This window comes from Doryrhamphus excisus, chromosome 13, assembly GCF_030265055.1.
Source record: "Doryrhamphus excisus isolate RoL2022-K1 chromosome 13, RoL_Dexc_1.0, whole genome shotgun sequence".
Classification (NCBI taxonomy): domain Eukaryota; kingdom Metazoa; phylum Chordata; class Actinopteri; order Syngnathiformes; family Syngnathidae; genus Doryrhamphus; species Doryrhamphus excisus.
The window spans coordinates 18,057,893-18,081,314 of record NC_080478.1 but is presented as its reverse complement, the minus strand read 5'-3'; the positions used below and the strand labels follow the sequence as shown (position 1 = coordinate 18,081,314).

The 23,422-nt window shown below is 39.7% G+C and overlaps 1 protein-coding gene across 10 annotated transcripts in view; it reads right to left on the bottom strand.

The window, feature by feature from the left end:
• Positions 1-18,431, bottom strand: part of LOC131140368 (protein unc-79 homolog) — a 68,784-nt gene extending 50,353 nt beyond the window's left edge. For 7 of the 10 annotated variants that reach the window (XM_058090722.1, XM_058090724.1, XM_058090727.1 and 4 more), the window contains exons 1-8: positions 18,286-18,431; positions 13,651-13,771; positions 7,843-8,156; positions 6,061-6,231; positions 4,028-4,123; positions 3,797-3,852; positions 1,999-2,128; positions 1,822-1,886 (exon numbers count right to left, since the gene is read on the bottom strand). In XM_058090722.1, coding sequence (XP_057946705.1) covers positions 1,822-1,886; positions 1,999-2,128; positions 3,797-3,852; positions 4,028-4,123; positions 6,061-6,231; positions 7,843-8,156; positions 13,651-13,771; positions 18,286-18,307 — 975 coding nt within the window. In that variant the 5' untranslated portion in view covers positions 18,308-18,431. Of the gene's footprint in view, positions 1-1,821; positions 1,887-1,998; positions 2,129-2,959; positions 3,086-3,796; positions 3,853-4,027; positions 4,124-6,060; positions 6,232-7,842; positions 8,157-13,650; positions 13,772-18,285 lie in introns of those variants that run through there. The other 3 variants (XM_058090728.1, XM_058090729.1, XM_058090730.1) reach the window with 3 other exon arrangements.
• Between the last annotated feature and the right edge of the window lie 4,991 nt (positions 18,432-23,422).

The window sequence follows — 23,422 nt, the reverse complement described above, 5'->3', positions numbered from 1 at the left end:
GATGGCACCTGTTTGAACTGGTTATCAGTATAAAAGACACCTGTCCACAACCTCAGACAGTCACACTCCAAACTCCACTATGGCCAAGACCAAAGAGCTGTCAAAGGACATCAGAAACAAAATTGTAGACCTGCACCAGGCTGGGAAGACTGAATCTGCAATAGTTAAGCAGCTTGGTGTGAAGAAATCAACTGTGGGAGCAATTGTGAGAAAATGGAAGACCTACAAGACCACCGATAATCTCCCTCGATCTGGGGCTCCACGCAAGATCTCACCCCGTGGGGTCAAAATGATAACAAGAACGGTGAGCAAAAATCCCAGAACCACACGGGGGGACCTAGTGAAAGACCTGCAGAGAGCTGGGACCATATTAACGAAGGCTACCATAAGTAACACACTCCGCCGCCAGGGACTCAAATCCTGCAGTGCCAGACGTGTCCCCCTGCTGAAGCCAGTACATGTCCAAGCCCGTCTGAAGTTTGCTAGAGAGCATTTGGATGATCCAGAAGAGGATTGGGAGAATGTAATATGGTCAGATGAAACCAAAATAGAACTTTTTGGTATCAACTCAACTCGTCGTGTTTGGAGGAGAAAGAATGCTGAGTTGCATCCAAACAACACCACACCTACTGTGAAGCATGGGGGTGGAAACATCATGCTCTGGGGCTGTTTTTCTGCAAAGGGACCAGGACAACTGATCCGTGTAAATGGGAGAATGAATGGGGCCATGTATCGTGAGATTCTGAATGAAAACCTTCTTCCATCAGCAAGGGCACTGAAGATGAAACGTGGCTGGGTCTTTCAGCATGACAACGATCCCAAACACACCGCCCGGGCAACGAAGGAGTGGCTTCATAAGAAGCATTTCAAGGTCCTGGAGTGGCCTAGCCAGTCTCCAGATCTCAACCCCATAGAAAATCTTTGGAGGGAGTTGAAAATCCGTGTTGCCCAGCGACAGCCCCTAAACATCACTGCTCTAGAGGCGATCTGCATGGAGGAATGGGCCAAAATACCTACAACAGTGTGTGAAAATCTTGTGAAGAGTTACAGAAAACGTTTGATCTCTGTCATTGCCAACAAAGGGTATATCACAAAGTATTGAGATGAACTTTTGTTTTTGACCAAATACTTATTTTCCACCATGATTTGCAAATAAATTCTTTAAAAATCAAACAATATGATTATCTGGATTTTTTTTTCTCATTTTGTCTCTCATAGTTGAAGCGTACCTATGATGAAAATTACAGGCCTCTCTCATCTTTTTAAGTGGGAGAACTTGCACAATTGGTGGCTGACTAAATACTTTTTTGCCCCACTGTACATATGCTGCACTCTGCTCCCTTGCAACCTGTGCTTGGCATAGTGCAGCATGAATTACTGTTCCCCGTATCGCCGTCCCTGAGGGCTGCGTGGGGTCACTACTTCCGACTAAGCACAACCACCACCACCACCAACGTCAACAGCCTCTAGTAATTGAAATCCTTCCCCCTGTCCGTACTCCTACATGCACACACGGTTGCATGGAGGCAGGCCGTGCAAATAAAAAAAAGAGCTGGTGTTTGTTTGTGTGTGTGAACTAGTAGAGATGTTGATATCATTACAGCTGCCTGGATGTGCACTGATTTATTTAGCGTGGGGCTCACAAAAGCAAACACGGTGATGTGTGAAGCTGGAACAATCTGCAGCATGCAACATGCAGTCCCTGTGAACTTCATGCTTGTAAACAACAAAACAAAGCTAGGCTAAAACCATTAAAAAAAAAAAAAACATACTCCTAATAGAAATAAAAATAGAAATACAGAACATCTTGTCTTAGGTCACCTTGACAGCCGGTTTATTGATGGCATTGTGGCACTCAATATGTTGACAGTGAATGGGGTTCCAGGCTGTTAGGAATAAATTTTCCACAGGGTGGGGGTTGAAAAATGGAGAGCTTTGGTTAGTTCAAGGACACATACAGAAGATAGATTGACTGAACTGATTGACTGAATATCTCACCGGTGTACTGCAGCCCTCTGTATTCGCTGATGGCTCCTGGTGGCTTCAGGTTGGGCCAGTAATGAAAAAGCATCTGCACCGCCGGAGGTTTGACTTGGGACGGTCCGTAGGATATGACGTAGAGAAGGTCCTACACACAGCAAACATGACAATGCTACACTTGCATAACCTAATAATAACAAACTAGCATAGTTACAGTATGTGAGCAACAGTGCTAGCATTCCACATTTTAGCTGTGTCATGCTACATTTGCAGAATGACTACATTTAAAGCTCCTGTTAGCTTAGCTACGCTTGCTATGCTTTATTTTTTTTTTTACATGTAGACATTTAAGGCCTTTTTTTTGTTTTTCAAAATTGTCCTCTGAAGTTTAACGTGTTTAAAGGTACATGCGGTTTTAGCTAGGCTACGTCAGGGCATTGTTCGACGATGACATCATTAAAACCCAAAAATTAAAAAACACTACATAATTAAAAAGTCAAGAAATGATGATCCTACTCAACTAATTCAACTGTATTTTTCTAAAAAGCGGTGTTATTTTGATAAAAATCCACACGGTACTAAAGCTACGGTATTAGCTTCTGTGCTAACTTTGATGCTAGCATTAGATATATAGACTCCCTTTATTGTCATTGCACAAAAACACAGTAGTGAAATTGCCAACGAAATGCCGTTGCCTGGTTCCCATATAATAACAGACACAAAAGAAGATAAGTAATAATAAATAATAATAGTAATAATAATGTGGAGAATAAATAGATAGAATAGACACCAAATATGGTGAGGAATTTAGCATTTAGCATCACAGTTGTTTTCTAGTTTTTTAGTTTCTCGCTGTGTTAGCAATACTGTAGCTACTTAATTAGCACAGCTACATGGTAGTGGTTCATTAATGCAGTTGTCGTTAAACTCTTTTAAGACAAAAATGAATGTTATACTGTCTTATAATTCAAAATAATACCTTCCACACTTCCTGTTTATGCTTCATCAGACACTCCAGCAATTGACAACGATACAATTTCAAAAACAACATAATTAAAAAGTCAATAAATGAGGATCCTACTCAACTAATTCAACTGTATTTTTCTAAAAAGCGGTGTTATTTTTGATAAAATAATAAAATAAAATCCACACGTTGCTAAAGCTACGGTATTAGCTTCTGTGCTAACTTTGATTAGGATTAGCATTAGGACTCATTTAGCATAGCAGTTGTTTTCTAGTTTCTTAGTTGTTTTTTTGGGGGGGGGGGTTCTCGCTGTGACGCTAATGTTAGCGATACTGTAGCTACTTAATTAGCACAGCTACATGGTAGTGGTTTCATTAATGCATTTGTTGTTAAACTCTTTTAAGAAAAACGAATATTATACTGTTTAATAATTTTAAATAATACCTTCCACACTTCCTGTTTATGCTTCATCAGACACTCCAGCAATTGACAGTGATACAATTTCAAAAACAACGTAATTAAAAAGTCAATAAATGAGGATCCTACTCAACTAATTCAAATGTATTTTTCTAAAAAGCGGTGTTATTTTGATAAAAATCTACACGGTACTAAAGGTACGGTATTAGCTTCTGTGCTAACTTTGATGCTAGCATTAGGACTAATTTAGCATAGCAGTTGTTTTCTAGTTTTTTTGTTGTTTTTCTGGGGGGGTTCTCGCTGTTGTTAGCAATACTGTAGCTAACTTAATTAGCACAGCTACATGGTAGTGGTTTCATTAATGCATTTGTCGTTAAACAAAACTCTTTTAAAACAAAAACAAATGTTATACTGTTTTATAATTCTAAATAATACCTTCCACACTTCCTGTTTATGCTTCATCAAACACTCCAGCAATTGACAGTGATACACTAGAAAAAGAAAAGGCACCAATGAGTTAAATGCAGTACATGGACAAAAATATTGGGACACATCTATGAATTGATTAGTAAACCTTAGCTCCGCCTTTTTAAAATCTTAGTCCAGGTGTACCAACAATAACAATTTTACAATAACATATTAAGGGCATTAAATGTGTACGTTTACCTGGATTTGATGTGTACTGCATTGCAATCATGAGCATAGACGAAGCAGACAGATTAACATAGGCCGGGACGCCCCCCTCCCTGCGAGTGGACCCCACTGCAGTTGAAACAGATGAAGACTTCATAGACAAGTCATTTTTGTACAGGAACGTAAGTTTTATCCGACGTTTGTCATCTACTTTACTCATTTTTTTTTTTCATTCAGGTTCTACTGCTTTTCCTGTCCGCGATCAATGCCAGATGATGACTTTGGGTTGGATTCGGACTGGTGGCCAGTCAATCACAGGGTTCACAGGTACTGCATGACAACACTCAATACAATCATGGAGGGAGAGCATCGCTGGGTCGACTTCATCTATGGCGCTTTTTACAATTTCATACAAACTGACTTATATTTTTCTATTATTGATGTCAATTTGCTGCTTAAGGATTATTGTACTGAGCAGCCCTGCATCCAAACTTTTTCCATTCAGGACCGCCTATAGAAAAATATAAGAGAGCGGGGGTCATTTTAATATTCTTCACATTTTCATTCATTAAACATGCTAATATCGATCCAAGATATGAAATAAAAATACAGGAAAAACAGCCTCCATATCAGCTTTGTGGTATATATGACTAATGGTGCATTTGGTTTTATTATTGCTATTTTGGCAACTAAATCTTTAACATACTACCTCGCAGCTAGGAGACCAGGGTTCAATTCCAACCTCGGCCATCTCTGTGTGGAGTTTGCATGTTCTCCCCCCGTGCATGCGTGGGTTTTCTCCGGGTATTCCGGTTTCCTCCCACATTCCAAAAAAAACATGCTAGGTTAATTAGCGACTCCAAATTGTCCATAGGTATGAATGTGAGTGTGAATGGTTGTTTGTCTATATGTGCCCTGTGATTGGCGGTATGCATGTTTTGGTAATGTGGAAGGAAACCGGAGTACCTGGAGAAAACCCACGCACACACTGGGATGCATAGCGGAGAATCGAACCCGAACTCCTGACTGTATGCTAACCACCAAAAAAAAACAAAAACAGTCTTGCGCCATTTGGGTACAAATGTTATTTTCTACCGCTTATCCTCACAAGGGTTGCGGGGGTGCTGGAGCCTATCCTAGCTGTCTTCGGGCAAAAGGCGGGGTACACCCTGGACTGGTGGCCAGCCAATCACAGGGCACATATAGACAAACAACCATTCACACTCACATTCATACCTATGGACAATTTGGAGTCGCCAATTAACCTAGCATGTTTTTGGAATGTGGGAGGAAACCGGAGTACCTGGAGAAAACCCACACAAAACTTCACACAGAGATGGTCAAGAGTGGAATTGAACTCGGGTCTCCTAGCTGTGAAGCCAGCGCACTAACCACTCTTCCACCATGCAGCCCAAAACAGAATTTTTTTTAAAAACATTCATTCATTTTCTACCGCTTTTCCTCACGAGGGTCGCGGGGGTGCTGGAGCCTATCCCAGTTGTCTTTGGGTGAGAGGCGGGGTACACCCTGGACTGGTGGCCAGCCAATCACAGGGCACATATAGACAAACAACCATTCACACTCACATTCATACCTATGGACAATTTGGAGTCGCAAATTAACCTAGCATGTTTTTGGAATGTGGGAGGAAAAACTGGAGTACCCGGGGAAAACCAGGTGGAGAACATGCAAACTGTACACAGAGATGGCCGAGGGTGGAATCGAACTAGGGTCTCCTAGCTGTGTGGCCTATACACTGACCACTCGTTCACCGTGCAGCCAGGCTTTGTCATAGAAAAAAAATATGAACATTCATTCATTAATTTTGAGAGAGATGGCCGAGGGTGGAATTGAACCCTGGTTTCCGAGCTGTGAGGTCTGCGCGATAACCACTCAACCACCGTGCCGCCCGGTACCAACCTTATACTGAACATTTTGTTAAGTACTTTCGGCTTTCGGAGTCGGTATCATTAATGGTTTGGGTTTCATTTTTACACCGGATGCCCTTCTTAGGTTACACTTACAGTGGACATATTAATGAGGTACCTTAAACGGGTGATACTTACATATAGCCATAGGCAGGAAAGATGTGCTCAGGTACTCAATGATGTCTTTGTGGAGGAAGGGGGGAAATGTGGCTAAAGTGGAGATCATAGTATAGGGCAAAGTGCTGAGAATGTCGTCACTGAGAAATGGCAGAAGGCAAGTTGTTGTGTAAAATATGGACTGGCCCAGATCTGGTGAGAAAGGGGAGAGGGGGAGAGAGAGAGAGGCAAAAAAAAAAAAAAAAAAAAAGAGACAAGAGAGATACACAGACAACTCATTCAATCAGCTGTCCGTACAGTACTCACATACTGTAAAGCAGCCGCAAAGCTAAAAAAATACATTAGTTATCAGTACAGCAATGAAAAAAAAAACAATTAAAATGCGAGCTTTTCTTGAAAAACTTCTAAAGTTAAAGTTTGCATTCTAGTCAAAATGATGAGATTTCATGCTTTCCGGTTATCTTTAACAAGTGGTCAAATATTCATGAGAAATAAGACAAAAAAAAAACAAAAAAAAAACAGTGGAAATCATTCCCTGGTGTGGTAACAAAGTCGAACTTTGCCTTACAGCAGTGTTTTTCAACCTTTTTTGAGCCACAGCACATTTTTTACATTGGAAAAATCTTGCGGCACACCACTAACCAAAAATATTCCAAAATGTCACCACGACCTCACACGTGCATCAATAAGTCTATCGGAGGAACAAGGTAGGTGTTGCCACACGGACCAATATTACATTGCTATGCTAGTCTTTACACCACAGACACTCCACAGTAGCCACGTTTTTACATCACCACTTTTTCTCTTTCCCAATGACCTTTCGGGAAACAATGGTATCCATAGAAAGGAATATTCCAATCTCTTGTCTACATGCGCCGTGTGAAAATCAACTAGAATAGTATAATAGGGCATGCCCAGTAAAACGTAAACATCAACATCACGTGATACCGGCTTCCCCCGAGTTATTCTTTCACTTGTTGGAATAACTCCGTATTGCCAGTTTTTCGTCTGTCCAGTCTTGAAATTTAGTTTGAATCAAAAACCAACTTTGCTTAGTCCAGTGCCGATTGCTGGCCTCCATTTTTAAAAGTGAAGAACGTCTGGATCTGCGTGTTACGTCATATCTGAGCATGCGCTGAAAGAACGTACCCGGGATAAATTTAAACAGGAAAAAAGATCAAATTCAATCTTGCTAATATTTTATAATTAAACTCAGGACATGTTTTATATAGATATATATTTTCTTTTTTTAATAAAACTGGACTTGTGAATAAAGTATAGAAGGGTTTAGATTCTGTTCCACAGATGGCGCTAATGCAGGGGTGGGCAAACTTTTTGACTCGCGGGCCGCATTGATATAACAAAATTTCGTTAAATGTTAATTATAAAAAGTGATATTGGATAATTCCTCACGGCACACCTGACGGTTTCTCAAAGTACACTAGTGTGCCGCGGCACAGTGGTTGAAAATCACTGCCTTACAGTATGCGTATGTTTTTTTCCAACTTATCATAACCATATTCTCCCACTGCACATAACAAACATGCGGTCGGATATGATGCAGAAGAAGAGGCTGGCGTATCCAATGGCTTATGAACGATAAGGTTGACAGGATCCAGCGTGCTTCCCAATCACCCCATGCATCCCACAAGATCCTCAGCGGGACTTCATCTCCATCCCGTTACAAAAAAAGGCCAAAAAAGCAGGAAGTGGCTTCATGCAGGCCAAACGGGCTCGTGGAGGGAGGAGGAGGAGGAGGAGGATGATGATGACAAACAGTGTTGCACTGGGGCCTTGACTCACCATGCTGACCGTGCTGCAGCAGGGGCACCAGGTCAAGCAGGGTCACGAGGGTCACATAGAGGCCCTGATAGTCCAGAGAGGGGTACTCTGAGAGCTGAGCGTCCCGACTCTGCTGCCCCTGCCCCCCGCGGTCTGACGGGGCATCGCGCAGAACGCTGTAAAGGAGGGAGCGAGTAACTGTAGGGTTGATGGAACTGACTTGTGGTCTTAGAGATGGGGTGAGTGGGAATGGCACAGGAAAAAGACACATGGTCATGGGCACGGCCAAATTGGAAGCTTCCTGGTTCTCCTTCCTGCCTGTGCGGGACAGAATGCTGCTCCGGGGTGGGTGGGAGGGGGGGGAAAGGACGGGGGAGGGGAAGGGAAGTGGGGAACAAGGGAAAAAAAGAGACAACAAAGACACAAAAAAACAGCACATTACATTGAAATGGCACTACAGAGACAGCGTAAATAGAAAAAAACAAACCCAGATAAACCCCACATAGGATGCAGTGTCTCACTATTTTAACTCTATGTTCCCCTACTTGGTGCGTTCACTGTCACTTTTAATTCAATTAGTCCGGATTTTGTACAAAAAAAATAATAATAATAAAAAAGTAACAAACATGAGCATAAACTGCGATGATCACTGCATCTCATGCGTATCTGGTGACAAGGAGCAAAAATATAAAAAAATGGCATGTTTTTCAGTGGCAACCCCATACTTCTCCAAAAATTACAAAGAGGGTAACGCAACAAAAGTGTCTGCCCCCTCAATGGCTGCCCTTTTTTTTTTTTTTTCCCAAATCGACGAAATCGCCGACTGCCATGCAAAGAACGCCAATATATGCAGGAGTGGAATTTAAGGTAAAAAAAAAAAGTGAAATTTCCTTGTCTTTTAGTGGGGGGGTGGTGGTGGTGGGGGGTTGTCAAGGATGGGAGTGACACCAAATCGTTTTTTTTTTTTTTTTTTTTCGGATAAAATACAGAGGTGACACTTTTGAAACATGCTTCAGCCAGTAATAAACATGTGTGTGAGGTTCGAGATCAAAAGCTCCGATGGGTCACAGCACATGTTTATTGCACCAGAAAAATAATGTCCTTATGCATACAATATGATACTTGAGTCAGTATCATCGGGAGAAATAATGAGATCCAACAGGCATATGGATTCAGGGTTTCTTAAAATAAATGTCGCTAATCTACGGTAAAGGAGAAACTACAGTAAACCTCGGATATATCGGAAATAGATAAAAAAAAGAAGCGATTTTTCTGTAATGCATTTCCAATAAAAATTCATTGCATATATCGGATTTTTTTATAACGGATTTTGCCTATTTCTGACAAAAATCTCCAATGCATTTCCATTAAATTTCCCTCGCATATATCGATCGTATGGTCGCATCGTTATGCTAATCTTGTTGATGTCACTGGCTATTGTCTTTCTCCTGGCTCCAGATTTAGGACAAATATAAAAGTGACTGACGTCAATAATACCTAGCATGTTTTTGGAATGTGGGAGTACCCAGAGAAAACCCACACAAAACTCCACACAGAGATGGTCACGAGTGGAATTGAACTCAGGTCTCCTAGCTTTGAGGCCTCTGCGCTAACCACTCGTTCACCGTGCAGCCCTTGCCCAAAATTAATATCCATTTATTCATTCATTCATTCATTTTCTACCGCTTATCCTCACAGGGTGCTGGAGCCTATCCCAACTGTCTTCGGGCAAGAGGCGGGGTACACCCTGGAATGGTGGCCAGACAATTTGGAGTCGCTAATTAACCTAGCATGTTTTTGGAATGTGGGAGGAAAAACTGGAGTACCCGGAAAAAACCCACTCAAAACTCCACACAGAGATGGCCGAGGGTGGAATTGAACTCGGGTCTCCTAGCTATGAAGCCAGCGTGCTAACCACTCTTCCACCATGCAGCCCAAAACAGAATTTTTTTTTAAAAACATTCATTAATTTTCTACCGCTTTTCCTCACGAGCGTCGCGGGGGTCCTGGAGCCTATCCTAGTTGTCTTCGGGCGAGAGGCGGGGTACACCCTGGACTGGTGGCCAGCCAATCACAGGGCACATATAGACAAACAACCATTCACACTCACATTCATACCTATGGACAATTTGGAGTCGACAATTAGCCTAGCATGTTAAACTCATGACTGGGTTACTTCCTGTTTGTGGGCTTCCCAGCATGACTTGCGGGTTCTAAATGGCAATTAAATTCATTCATTCATTTTCTACCTTTTTTCACGGGGGGTGCTGGAGCCTATCCCAGCTGTCTTCAGGCCGAGAGGCGGGGTACACCCTGGACTGGTGGCCAGCCAATCACAGGGCACATATAGACAAACAACCATTCACACTCACATTCATACCTATGGACAATTTGGAGTCGCTAATTAACCTAGCATGTTTTTGGAATGTGGGAGGAAAAACTGGAGTCCCCGGAGAAAACCAGGTGGAGAACATGCAAACTGTACATAGAGGGTGTGTACAGGGTGGAATCGAACTTGGGTCTCCTAGCTGTGTGGCCTATACACTGACCACTCGGTCATCGTGCATTCACTTTTTCATAGAAAAAAAAATATGAACAATCATTCATTAATTTTGAGCGAGATGGCTGAGGGTGGAATTGAACCCTGGTCTCCTAGCTGTGAGGTCAGCGTGCTAACCACTCAACGGCACTTTTGTGTCACACTTTTTGTGTCAATATAAAAGTGAGTGACGTCAATAATACTAGCACAGCAGTGAATGAGATCTTAACCTCACTATTGGAAATAACGTAGGCCTGACGGGCGTAACAGGGCCTAGCTTAATTAACAATTTGTTATGCTCAGAGTCCAATAAAGTTCAATTCTCATTACCTTACGTCTCTTTTCATTGCCCAGTCCAGGTACATTGGAAACATAGTCAAGGAAGTGCCTTTTTATAACGCATAAAATCCCATTTACGCATATACCGGATATAAATCCGATATATGCGTAAAACGGACATTTTCCGGTATACGCATATAACGGATTTCGCTTATATCGGACAAAACCAGTGGGAACAATTGAATCCGATATATCCGAGGTTTACTGTAGAATGACAAAGGAATATGTTGTATCGAAAGTGTGGGGGGGGGGTGACTGGTAACGTTATGTTTGTGAGCTAATGCGGGATGGACAATTGTGTTTGTTGTCCCCATGGGGAAGGTGGTGGACATATTGCGTTTTAAGGGAAAAAAAACAAAAAAAACAAAAGGAAAAGCTAGTCGGGTTGAGTGTGGGGGGGTGGGAGGGGGGGGAGAGAGGGCCAGAGAGCATTGCTCTTTTACTGCAACAAATTATTCAATGACTGGAGCTACAATAACTGGGCCTATATACATTTTTTTTTAAAAAAAAGGCTGATGCATCTTTTTGGTAAAAGGTCACTTTCTCGGTAAAAGCGTTGGCAAGTCAGATTCAGGGGGGGTGCGGGGGGGTTCAAATATAATTTTTTTTCACATGAAATGTTTGGGTTTAGCAGCAAAATGCAACATTTGTAAGACTTAGCCCCTTAGAGTTGTACTGTATACATACGGTGGATACAGAAAGTCAACGCAAAATATCACATCGGTGTCGTTTGTGAAAGATGAGACCACTTGAAATCATTTCCAAACTTTTCTGTGACGTACACATATACTGGCTGTCAATTCATGAACATGTTTAATCGCAATTAATCACAGTTTTGTCCATGGTTAACTCGTAATTCATCAACATCAGTATGTGGAATCAAACTTAGGAAAGCAGGAAGTGAACAAATGTAACAGTTACTGATTGTAAAAGTACCAGATGGAAGGGTAGGATTTAATAAGCTTTGCTTCTTCCTACTCCTTTCGGACATGTGGAACTATGAACTGATTATAGGATGCGTTCAATTGTAATCTGATGCATTTTCAAATGAAATAAAACCATTAAAAAAATTTAAAACAAAAAAAATCATTAAATTAAAAAAATTAAATAAACTTAAATTAGAAAGCAGGAAGTGAACAAATGTAACAGTTACTGATTGTAAAAGTACCAGATGGAGGGGTAGGATTTAATAAGCTTTGCTTCTTCCTACTCCTTTTGGACATGTGGAACTGTGAACTGATTATGTGATGCATTCAATTGCAATCTGGTGCATGTTCCAATGAAATAAAACTATTAAAAAAAAAAAGTTAATCATAAAAATTAAAAACAAAAGAAGCGGTAGAAAATGAATGAAAATATTTGTTTAATTAAATAAAAAAATAAAATAAAAAAAACTTAAATTATATTAGGAAAGCAGGAAGTGAACAAATGTAACAGTTACTGATTGTAAAAGTACCAGATGGAGGGGTAGGATTTAATAAGCTTTGCTTCTTCCTACTCCTTTTGGACATGTGTTACTGTGAACTGGACAATGGACAATTTTGAGTCGCTAATTAACCTAGCATGTTTTGGGAATAATGTGGGAGGAAACCGGAAAAAAACCCACACATGCACGGGGAGAACATGCAAACTCCACACAGAGATAGCCGAGGGTGGAATTGAACTTGAGTCTCCTAGCTGTGAGGTCTGCAGCCACATTCCAAAAAACATGCTAGGTTTATTAGCGACTCCAAATTGTCCATAGGTATGAATGTGAGTGTGAATGGTTGTTTGTCTATATGTGCCCTGTGATTTGCTGGCCACCAGTCTTTTTCCTCAAGACAGCTGGGATAGGCTCCAGCAACACCCTCATATTCATACTTATGGACAATTTAGAATCTCCAATGAATTCAATGTACATAAGGAAAATGCGCATAAACACAGACTGAACATGCAACGTCCATAGAAAAATGTTTAGAAATAATTAATTGTGGTCTCCCCAACCCCTCCCCATCATAATAATAATAATATTAATAATCGAAAAGCAGTGCATTGACTTTCTACAACCACTGTAAGTCTCTGTTACATAATCAAGACAATACACAGATTGCATTGTACCTCTTGACTTTTTCACTGCCCATTTCTCATCTAAAATACATTCATTGATCATTGATTTGAACCGTGAACAACACGCAGACGCACTCGCACGCATACACTGGACTTGTGCACGCAGAGACACACACACACACACACACACACACACACACACACACGAAAAAGATACAAACATATACACATAAAACACATGTAGAAATGCACTGATACACACACGTGACATTCACTGTCCAGCCCTAAGCTGTTATTTCTAAGCACATTTTGCTAATATATTGGTCAGATGAGTATTTTTAAAAAAATAGAAATATTGTTTAATATGCTTCTGAGGAAAGTAGAATATGAATATGCAACAACCGACATTGTATTGTCATGGTTGCAGCATCACTCATTCCTCTAAAATAATCCCAAATTAATAATAATAATGTATGAGCCTGCAATAATCCCTCTATTTTTTTACAAAATAAGCAAAGATAATTTCTCCATAAAATTCAGAAATATGCTATCATTCCATAAGGAATGACAGCTCTGATGTGGAGAGGAAAATAAGCCTTCACCGCACCCGTGGGAGAGCAGGCTGACCCCCCCCCGGCAACCATGGAGCCGCCCTCCGTCAGCCCCTCAGTGAGGAGCACATCGGGCCACACTACAAAAGCGTTCAACCAGCAGCTGACCACTGAATCAATATACCGGCACTCTTATTTTAACTACTTCTTTTCCATCTAAATTCACATTAAAGTTAACTGTGTCATTTTTAACCCCTAAAAAAATTATATATATATATCTGACCATATAGGAGACTAAAAGATATCAAACATTTTAAAATATGTTACCTGTTGTCTCCAGAACATTGTACTTACCTGAGCAGGGTTTGGGAAAAGTATTTCAGTGTATTTGCAATGTCAGTTCCACTGGGTACTGGGTAAATATTGTGTTGTACACGGTTGTGATACTCTTGCAAGTATCGTATCTTAGAAGCAACTAGGGACAAAATAAAGAGCAGAATAACAAACCGGTTAACAATCCAGACATATTATCGCATTTTTTAATGTTATACAGTAAACCTCGGATATATCGGATTCAATTGTTCCCACTGGTTTTGTCCGATATAAGCGAAATCCGTTATATGCGTATACCGGAAAATGTCCGTTTTACGCATATATCGGATTTATATCCGGTATATGCGTAAATCGGATTTTATCCGTTATAAAAAGGCACTTCCTTGACTATGTTTCCAATGTACCTGGACGCACAGGCAACGCTGCAAACGCTGCAAATGACGTCGTATAGCGGCCTGTCACGATTCGGCGAATCGGAGCGCCATGATGCGGCCATCCGATATATGCGAGGGAAATTTAATGGAAATGCATTGGAACGGGACTGGAGATTTTGTCCGAAATAGGCGAAATCCGTTATAAAAAATCTGATATATGCAATGAATTTTTATTGGAAATGCATTACAGAAAAATCGGTTCTTTTTTATCTGTCCGTTGTGAGCGAATTTCCGATATATCCGAGGTTTACTGTATGAACAATGTTTTGAAATGGGTTTGAGCACAAGATCTAGCATTAAAAAAAGAAGACCTTGTTTTTTTTAATGCACAAGATTAGACACATGCAATCCAGAAAATGATATGTAAACGTTACACTTAGGGGGGGAAAAAGTGGGCTAATAAATTGACAATAAAACCATAAATACTGCCGATTTCAGAAAACAACACATGGAATGATACAGCACTCTACAAGAAGCAATGAAGTCTGTAAAAATAAATAATTAGAAAAAAAAATCTAAACTATAATGATGAAAATGGTAATATTAATAATAATATAATAATGGTGATAATAATAACAATAATAATGGTAATAATGATAAAGATTATAACAATAATGATTAGCGACTCCAAATTGTCCATAGGTATGAATGTGAGTGTGAATGGTTGTTTGTCTATATGTGCCCTGTGATTGGCTGGCCACCAGTCCAGGGTGTACCCCGCCTCTCGACATCTGGGATAGGCTCCAGCACCCCTGCGACCCTCGTGAGGATAAGCAGTAGAAAATGAATGAATGAATGAATAATAACGGGCCGCACGGTGGACTAGTGGTTAATGCTCAGGCCTCACAGCTAGGAGACCAGGGTTCAATTCCACCCTCTCCCACATTCCAAAAACATGCTAGGTTAATTAGCAACTCCAAATTGTCCATAGTAGGTATGAATGTGAGTGTGAATGGTTGTTTGTCTATATGTGCCCTGTGATTGGCTGGCCACCAGTCCAGGGTGTACCCCGCCTCTCGCCCCGAAGACAGCTGGGATAGGCTCCATCATACCCAAAACCTTAGTGAGGATAAGCGATAGAAAATGAATGAATGAATAATAAGTGATGAAACAGGCTGTACGGTAGAGGAGTGGTTAGTGCACAGGCCTCGCAGCTAGAAAGACCTGAGTTCAATTCCACCCTAATCCATCTCTGCGTGGGTTTTCTCCGGGTACTCCGGTTTCCTCCCACATTCCAAAAACATGCTAGGTTAATTAGCAACTCCAAATTGTCCATAGGTATGAATGTGAGTGTGAATGGTTGTTTGTCTATATGTGCCCTGTGATTGGCTGTCCAGCCCAGTCCAGGGTGTACCCCGCCTCACGCCCGAAGACAGCTGGGATAGGCTCCAGCACCCTTCGCGACCCTTGTGAGGAAAAGCGGTAGAAAATGAATGAATGAATGAATGAATGAATGAATAATAATAATAACAGGGGAAAGTGATCAGATAGCTGAATACAAATGTAAATAATAAAAGTTATATTTTCATTGATGTAAGAAATACACTGTAATGTTTTCATATATTTGCCCTAATTCAAAAAAAAAAAAAAAGAGAGGCTGTGTTTTCATCTTCATGTGACCTTTCTTGCTCTTTCTACGAGGTTACAGGAAGCCGTAGGGGAGGTGCTAGCCTGACGCTTACAGCAGTAAACAAAATGAAGCGCTAGTTGCCTATTCAGTCTTTGAATTGTTTTTCAATGTACTGTGCTTTAGATTCATATACTTCATTATACACTAAATAGGACTTTAATTAGGATTTCATTCCATTACTGCATGGCATTAAATATTTGAGAGATTTAGTGAGTATGGTCACCGTACTCTGACTAAAATAAGAAATCCAGCTGTATTTATGCTTAATATTGAGGTACAATATTACCACATTATCATTGTGGTAATGCTGAGCATCAAGTATTCATATACTAATGTTGTGTTGTATTATTATGATGTATTTATACACTCATACATACATTTTTTATCCTCATTAAGGTCGCAGGGGTATGCTGGAGCCTATCCCAGCTGACTTAAAGCGAGAGGCGGAGTATACCCTTGGAGTGGTCGCCAGCCAATCACAGGGCACATATAGACAAACAACCATTCACACTCACATTCATACCTATATGGACAATTTAGAAACCCATGTACGCAAACTTCACACATAGATCCCCAAGCAGGGATTCGAACCCAAGTCTCCTCTAGTAAATAGTAAGTCATTATAGGTTTCCACTCCATTTATCTTTGAATGAAGTAAGTATTCACAACACCACCTTTCTGGTTCAACTGTTTTTGTTGTCATTTTCAATACTTTTTTACCATAACACTGGATAGCATATGGCTGCACAGTGGATAAGTGGTTAGGACAACTAGGAGACCCAAGTTCAATCCCGCCCTTGCCAATTTCTGTGTGGAGTTCCGGTTTCCTCCCACATTCCAAAATTGCTTATCCTCACGAGGGTGGCAGGCGGTATGCTGGAGCCTATCCCAGCTGACTTAAAGCGAGAGGCGGGGTACAACCTGGCCAGCCAATCACAGGGCACATATAGACAAACAACCATTCACACTCACATTCATACCTATGGACAATTTGGAGTCGCTAATTAACCTAGCATGTTTTTGGAATATGGGAGGAAACCGGAGTACCCGGAGAAAACCTACACAAAACTCCACACAGAGATGGTCGAGGATGGAATTGAACTTGGGTCTCCTAGCTGTGAGGTCTCGTCCACCGTGCAGCCACATTCCAAAAACATGCTAGGTTAATTAGCGACTCCAAATTGTCCATAGGTATGAATGTGAGTGTGAATGGTTGTTTGTCTATATGTGCCCTGTGATTGGCTGGCCACCAGTCCAGGGTGTACCCCGCCTCTCGCCTGAAGACAGCTGGGATAGGCTCCAGCACTCCCCACGACCCTTGTGAGGATAAGCGGTAGAAAATGAATGAATGAATGAGTTAATGTTTTCCTAGAGGGGCTGCATAGTGAACGAGTGGTTAACACACAGGCCTCACAGCTAAAAGACCCGAGTTCAATTCCACCCTCGGTCATCTCTATGTGGAGTTTAAATGTTCTCCTCATCATTCTTCGTTTCCTCCCACATTCCAAAAACATGCTAGGTTAATTAGCGACTCCAAATTGTCCATAGGTATGAATGTGAGTGTGAATGGTTGTTTGTCTATATGTGCCCTGTGATTGGCTGGCCACCAGTCCAGGGTGTACCCCGCCTCTCGCCCGAAGACAGCTGGGATAGGCTCCAGCACCCCCCACAACCCTAGCGGTAGAAAATGAATGAATGAATGAGTTCTCCTCCTATTTTGTGTGGAAGTGGTAACTTTTTGGCTTCTTATTTTGTCTTTCCCAACCCTGGGCCATCTCTGTGTGGAGTTTGCATGTTCTCCCCGTGCTTGCGTGGGTTTTCTCCGGGTACTCCGGTTTCCTCCCACATTCCAAAAACATGCTAGGTTAATTAGCGACTCCAAATTGTCCATAGGTATGAATGTGAGTGTGAATGGTTGTTTGTCTATATGTGCCCTGTGATTGGCCGGCGACCAGTCCAGGGTGTACCCCGCCTCTCGCCCTGAAGACAGCTGGGATAGGCTCCAGCACCCCCCGCGACCCTCGTGAGGAAAAGTGGTAGAAAATGAATGAATGAATGAACATCAAGTTGGAGCTCAATTAAATGTATAGCAATATATGCTATTATGCATAAATACAGTAGTTTCCCACGTGTTCAAATGCAAAAAAAATAAAAAAGGCTTCAGGATATTCAGGCATATTAATGACCAATCTTAATGCCACCATATTGCTGAGGGGAAGAATCCACTGGTCGACCTTGACAAGCATGCAGCATTTCGGATTTGCGTGTGTGTTAAATTTATATTTAGCAATCAATTAAAAAAAAAAAAACATAAAAATGATCGACGGGGTTATTGTAAGACGCAAAGAAATGCGGAGGAGGCGTAAGGAAGGAAGGAAGGAAGGAAATAAGGAAAAGGAAACACACACACACACCGAGTCCTCCAGCCTTTCTCTGCAGTGTGAGGACGTGTTGCAAGGTGCCTTGGCAACCGAGATCCTCTCATCATCACCAAGGACAGCCCCCCCCCCTCTCATTCGCTCTATTGCTTTCAGTCCCCCCCCCCCGAAGAAAATGATAAATAATTTTTTTTAAAAATAAGCAAATACTTACATTGCTCTGCCTTGGTGGACATTGCGGAGACACTTGTGGAGACATAAAAGCCACGCTGTCAAATTGTTTTGGCAATTTTTTACCCCCCTCCCTCGTTGTGTGTGTGTGTGTCCCTCAGTGGTGGAAAAGTGAACACTCTCTCTCTCTCTTTCCCTCTCTCTCTCTCTCTCTTGGCTTGATTGTACCATTGCGCACCGTGGATTTGTGCACTATTTTTGGTCGCTTTTCCCGCCTGCTTTTAGCCATATTAAAAAAAAAAAACACCGCTCTCGTTAAAATCATAATTTCGATTATAATAATGTGATTGCTTTTTGCGGGGGAGTGAAAAAAAGGAGAGAGAAAAGCGTGTTGTGCGGCTCCCGCAAACACACCTTTTTTTCCAAATGGACTCATCCTGCGTTGACACATTGTCATTCAAATCCAATATCCAACCCTTTTTAAAAACATGGTTGGAATCATTCAATAGAGTTGGAATACTGTCAGGTTTTGGACTCAATTGATTTTTATTCATTCCATGTGTAGGTATAGTAGTACTGTATGTACATTGCCGGGTACGGTAAGTACTGTATGTACATAGTCAAACGTTCAACAGATGGTTGTTGTATAAGCATAATAAATACTTTGGAATCACTTGGTTGGATGTATGTAGCCTGCAGTGGCGTCATTAGGCCTATTTTATTAATAGTATATTCATTATATATTATATATTATATATATATATATATATATATATATATATATATATATATATATATATATATATATATATATATATATATATATATATATATATATATATATATATATATATATATTTCATTAAAATTAATTGATTGAATTAATTGATTTTTTTACATTTTTATTGATATTATTTATTTATTTTACTAATAAGCAAGTCAATAAGCAGGCTAATACTAGCCTACTACTACTACTAGTAGTAGTAGAATAGAGTAGTAATGGTTATTACAACTACTACTACTAGTAGTAGTAGTAGTAGAATAGAGTAGTAATGATTATTACTACTACTACTACTACTACTAGTAGTAGTAGTAGTAGTAGTAATCAGAAGAATAATAATGATGATAGTAATAATAATAGGCTAATTAATAATATAATAATGATTATTATATTTTATTAATAGTATACTAATTATATTATATTATACATATATATTATGAATAATATATATTATTAATAATAATATATATTATTAAGATATTATATATTATATTATATATTAATATATTTAATTAAAATTAATTGATTGAAATAATATATTTTTTTATTTATCATTTTTATTGATGTTATTTATTTAATTTTTACAAAAAAAATATTAAAAATTTCATATAATAGGGCAAAATCAGGCTAATAAGCAAGTCAATAAGCAGGCTAATACTAGCCTACTACTACTCGTAGTTGTAGTAGTAGTAGTAATAATCAGAAGAATAATAATGATGATAGTAATAATAATAGGCTAATTAATAGGCTAATTAATAATATATTAATATAATTATAATATAATGAATAATATAATAATGATTATTATATTTTATTAATAGTATATTAATTATATATTATTTATATATTATATATTATATTAATATATTTAATTAAAATTAATTGATTGAATTAATTGATTTTTTTACATTTTTTATTGACATTATTTATTTATTTTTACCAAAAAAATCTTACAAATTTCATATAATAGGGCAAAATCAGGCTAATAACCAAGTTACTATCCTACTACTCTTATTATTACTCTTCTGATTATTACTACTACTACTACTAGTAGTAGTAGTAGTAGTGATTATTACTACTACTACTACTAGTAGTAGTAGTAGTAGTGATTATTACTACTACTACTACTAGTAGTAGTAGTAGTAATAATCAGAAGAGTAATAATGATGGTAGTAATAATAATAGGCTAATTAATAATATAATAATGATTATTATATAATTGATCACTGTGTACTGGACTGTGGTTTTGTGTCCTAACCACTCATCCACCGTGCAGCCCTCTAAAAGTCATATTCCTTCCAAACCTTTTTAATGAAAGATGATTGTCTACACTTCAATCACATCTTGACTGTTTTATTTCAATTCCATTGCGGTGGTTTAAGAAGGCAACATGACAAAATACACTGTCATTGTTAAAATGCTTGTAGACCACCTGACCCAAAGGGGGGTCAGCAGTCAGCGTTGTGCAGGTGGTCTTTGGCGGTAGTGTGGAATATGGTGTAAGATCCATCCGGCTGGGGCCAAGAGCGTCACAGCAAACACACACATGGCGAAGACAGATTGCTATGGAAAAAGAAGCCAATATTAATTCTTCATTTATAGGAAATGTAATACCAGATAATGACGTCTTCATGTTTATACATATTTCCATCTAAAGGGGATCTATTATGCTTTTTTCAATGTTTCTGACCTATAAATTGAGTTAATATGTTATGTTCTCGTGTTGAACGTTTGGGGTGGTTCAAATCGCTCAGTTTCAGATGTCGTTGCAAAACTGATCTTCTGTGATGTCACAGAGGAGCGGGTTTCCTTATGGGCGTGGCTGTAGGCGTGATATGCCCTCCCCCAAGCCCTGGTTTTGTAAACATGAACGTGAAATATCCGCCAGGTGCATGAACGTTACATACGCTGTTCGTCCACGGAGATGGAATCAACCACAGTGCTCACTGAAGTAGTTTTTGGAGTGACCAATCACAGTGGATTGGCCGTGCCTGGAGGCGGGCCGTGCGTGGAATCAATTAAAACAGACCGGGAAGCAGAAATCCAAGGAAATACAACTGGAATAAGTGCAGATTCTGGAAGATGGAGAACGTTTTCCGAGTGATCGATCATTCATTCATTTTCTACCGAGGGTCCGGGGGTGCTGGAGTCTATCCCAGCTGTCTTTTGGGCAAGAGGCGGGGTACACCCTGGACTGGTGGCCAGCCAATCACAGGGCACATATAGACAAACAACCATTCACACTCACATTCATACCTATGGACAATTTGGAGTCGCTAATTAACCTAGCATGTTTTTTTGGAATGTGGGAGGAACCCGGAGTACCCGGAGAAAACCCACGCATGCACGGGGAGAACATGCAAACTCCACACAGAGATGGATGAGGGTGGAGTTGAACTCAGGTCTCCTAGCTGTGAGGCCTGTGCACTAACCACTCATCCGCCGTACAGCCTGTTTCATCCCTTATTATTCATTCATTCATTTTCTTCCATTTTTCCTCACGAGTTTCGCAGGGGTGCTGGAGCCTATCCCAGCTGTCTTCGGGGCGAGAGTTGGGGTACACCCTGGACTGGTGGCCAGCCAATCACAGGGCACATATAGACAAACAACCATTCACACTCACATTCATACCTATGGACAATTTGAAGTCGCTAATTAACCTAGCATGTTTTTTTAGAATGTGGGAGGAAACCGGAGTACCCGGAGAAAAACCACACAAAACTCCACACAGAGATGGCCAAGGGTGGAATTGAACCCTGGTCTCCTAGCTGTGAGGTCTGCGCGCTAACCACCCGTGATCAATCATCATTATCATTAATTTGTGACGATAATAATAATTGAACAATAATTTGAAAAACAATCATTTCAACAGTCCCTCTTATTGTAAATGTTGATCCAAAATCGAAGGAGCATGTCAAAATCGAGATAGCAGGAGTTTTTGGATTTTTGCCATTGGCTGGTGGTCCCGGAATGGAACCCTCGTGCAAAAAGCGGGGATGTACTGTATCGCTGACACGGCCTAGACTAGTGCAGGTCCCTGAGGACAAATTAGCGCATTTATTGCGGCGTAAACAAGTGGCCGTTAGGTTTCACTTCCATCACAGGATCCCTTCGCCTCGAACTGACTTATGGATAATAGATGAATAAAACATACCCCCCCCCCCACTCACACACTCTGTGAGATAGCTAGGGAGCGCATTTCGCTCGACTTCCTTCCACCAGGGACCATAAAGTGCACTGACTGACTTTTGTTTGTGTTTGTTTGCCTCCGAGTTCAAGGTCCCCTGTTATGAAAATTAATTATGTTATAAAAAGCTTTTTGACTGCAAAACTGAGAAAAATCAAGCATGTTCCTCATTTGGTTGCTCTGCTGGTTCTCATGACGTCAAGGATGGACCTGATACTGCCTCTGAGCAGGCTTCACTACACATCTTAAAATTAAGCCTGAAGCTCTGACAACTATTTTTTATATTTTTTATTTTTTTTAGGTTCATCCATTTGTTTTCCATCAGTGAATAGGCTAACCTAGCATGATATTGCTATTAAAATGTGACCGGAATGTTGTTAGCATTGTAGCTGACATATCTATGGTAGCTAAGGTCAGTGGCGTTTTTAGCCCCCCCTAAATAATTTTATATTTTTTATTGATTTTTATTTTTAAAAAAAATATTTTTTTACAAAAAAGTATTTGATATTTTTTATTGATTTTATTTTATTTTTACCAAAAAAAATCTAACAAATTTTATTTTTAAATAGGGCAAAAGCAGTCTAATAAGCAAGCCAATAAGCAGGCTAATACTAGCCTACTACTAGTAATAATCAGAAGAAGAAGAATGATGATAGTAATAATAATGACTGGAATGTTGTTAGCACTATAGCTGACATATCTATGGTAACTAAGGTCAGTGGCGTTTTTAGCCCCCCTAAATAATTTTATATTTTTTATAGATTCTTTACAAAAAATTTATTGATTTTTTTACAAAAAATTATTTGATATTTTTTATTGATTTTATTTTATTTTTACAAAGAAAATCTAACAAATTTTATATAATAGGGCAAAAGCAGTCTAATAAGCAAGCCAATAACCAGGCTAATACTAGCCTGCTACAAGTAATAATCAGAAGAAGAATAATGATGATAGTAATAATAATGACTGGAATGTTGTTAGCACTATAGCTGACATATCTATAGTAGCTATGGTCTGGTGTTTTTAGGGGGGCATTTCATATGTTTTATTTTTTATTGATTTTTGAAAAATTTTATTGATTTGTTTTTTTTACAAATTTTTTTTTGATATTTTTTATTGATTTTATTTTATTTTTACAAAAAAATCATCCATTTGTTGTAGCAAATTATTCCGCAAATAGGCTAACCTAGCATGATATTGCTGTTAAAATGT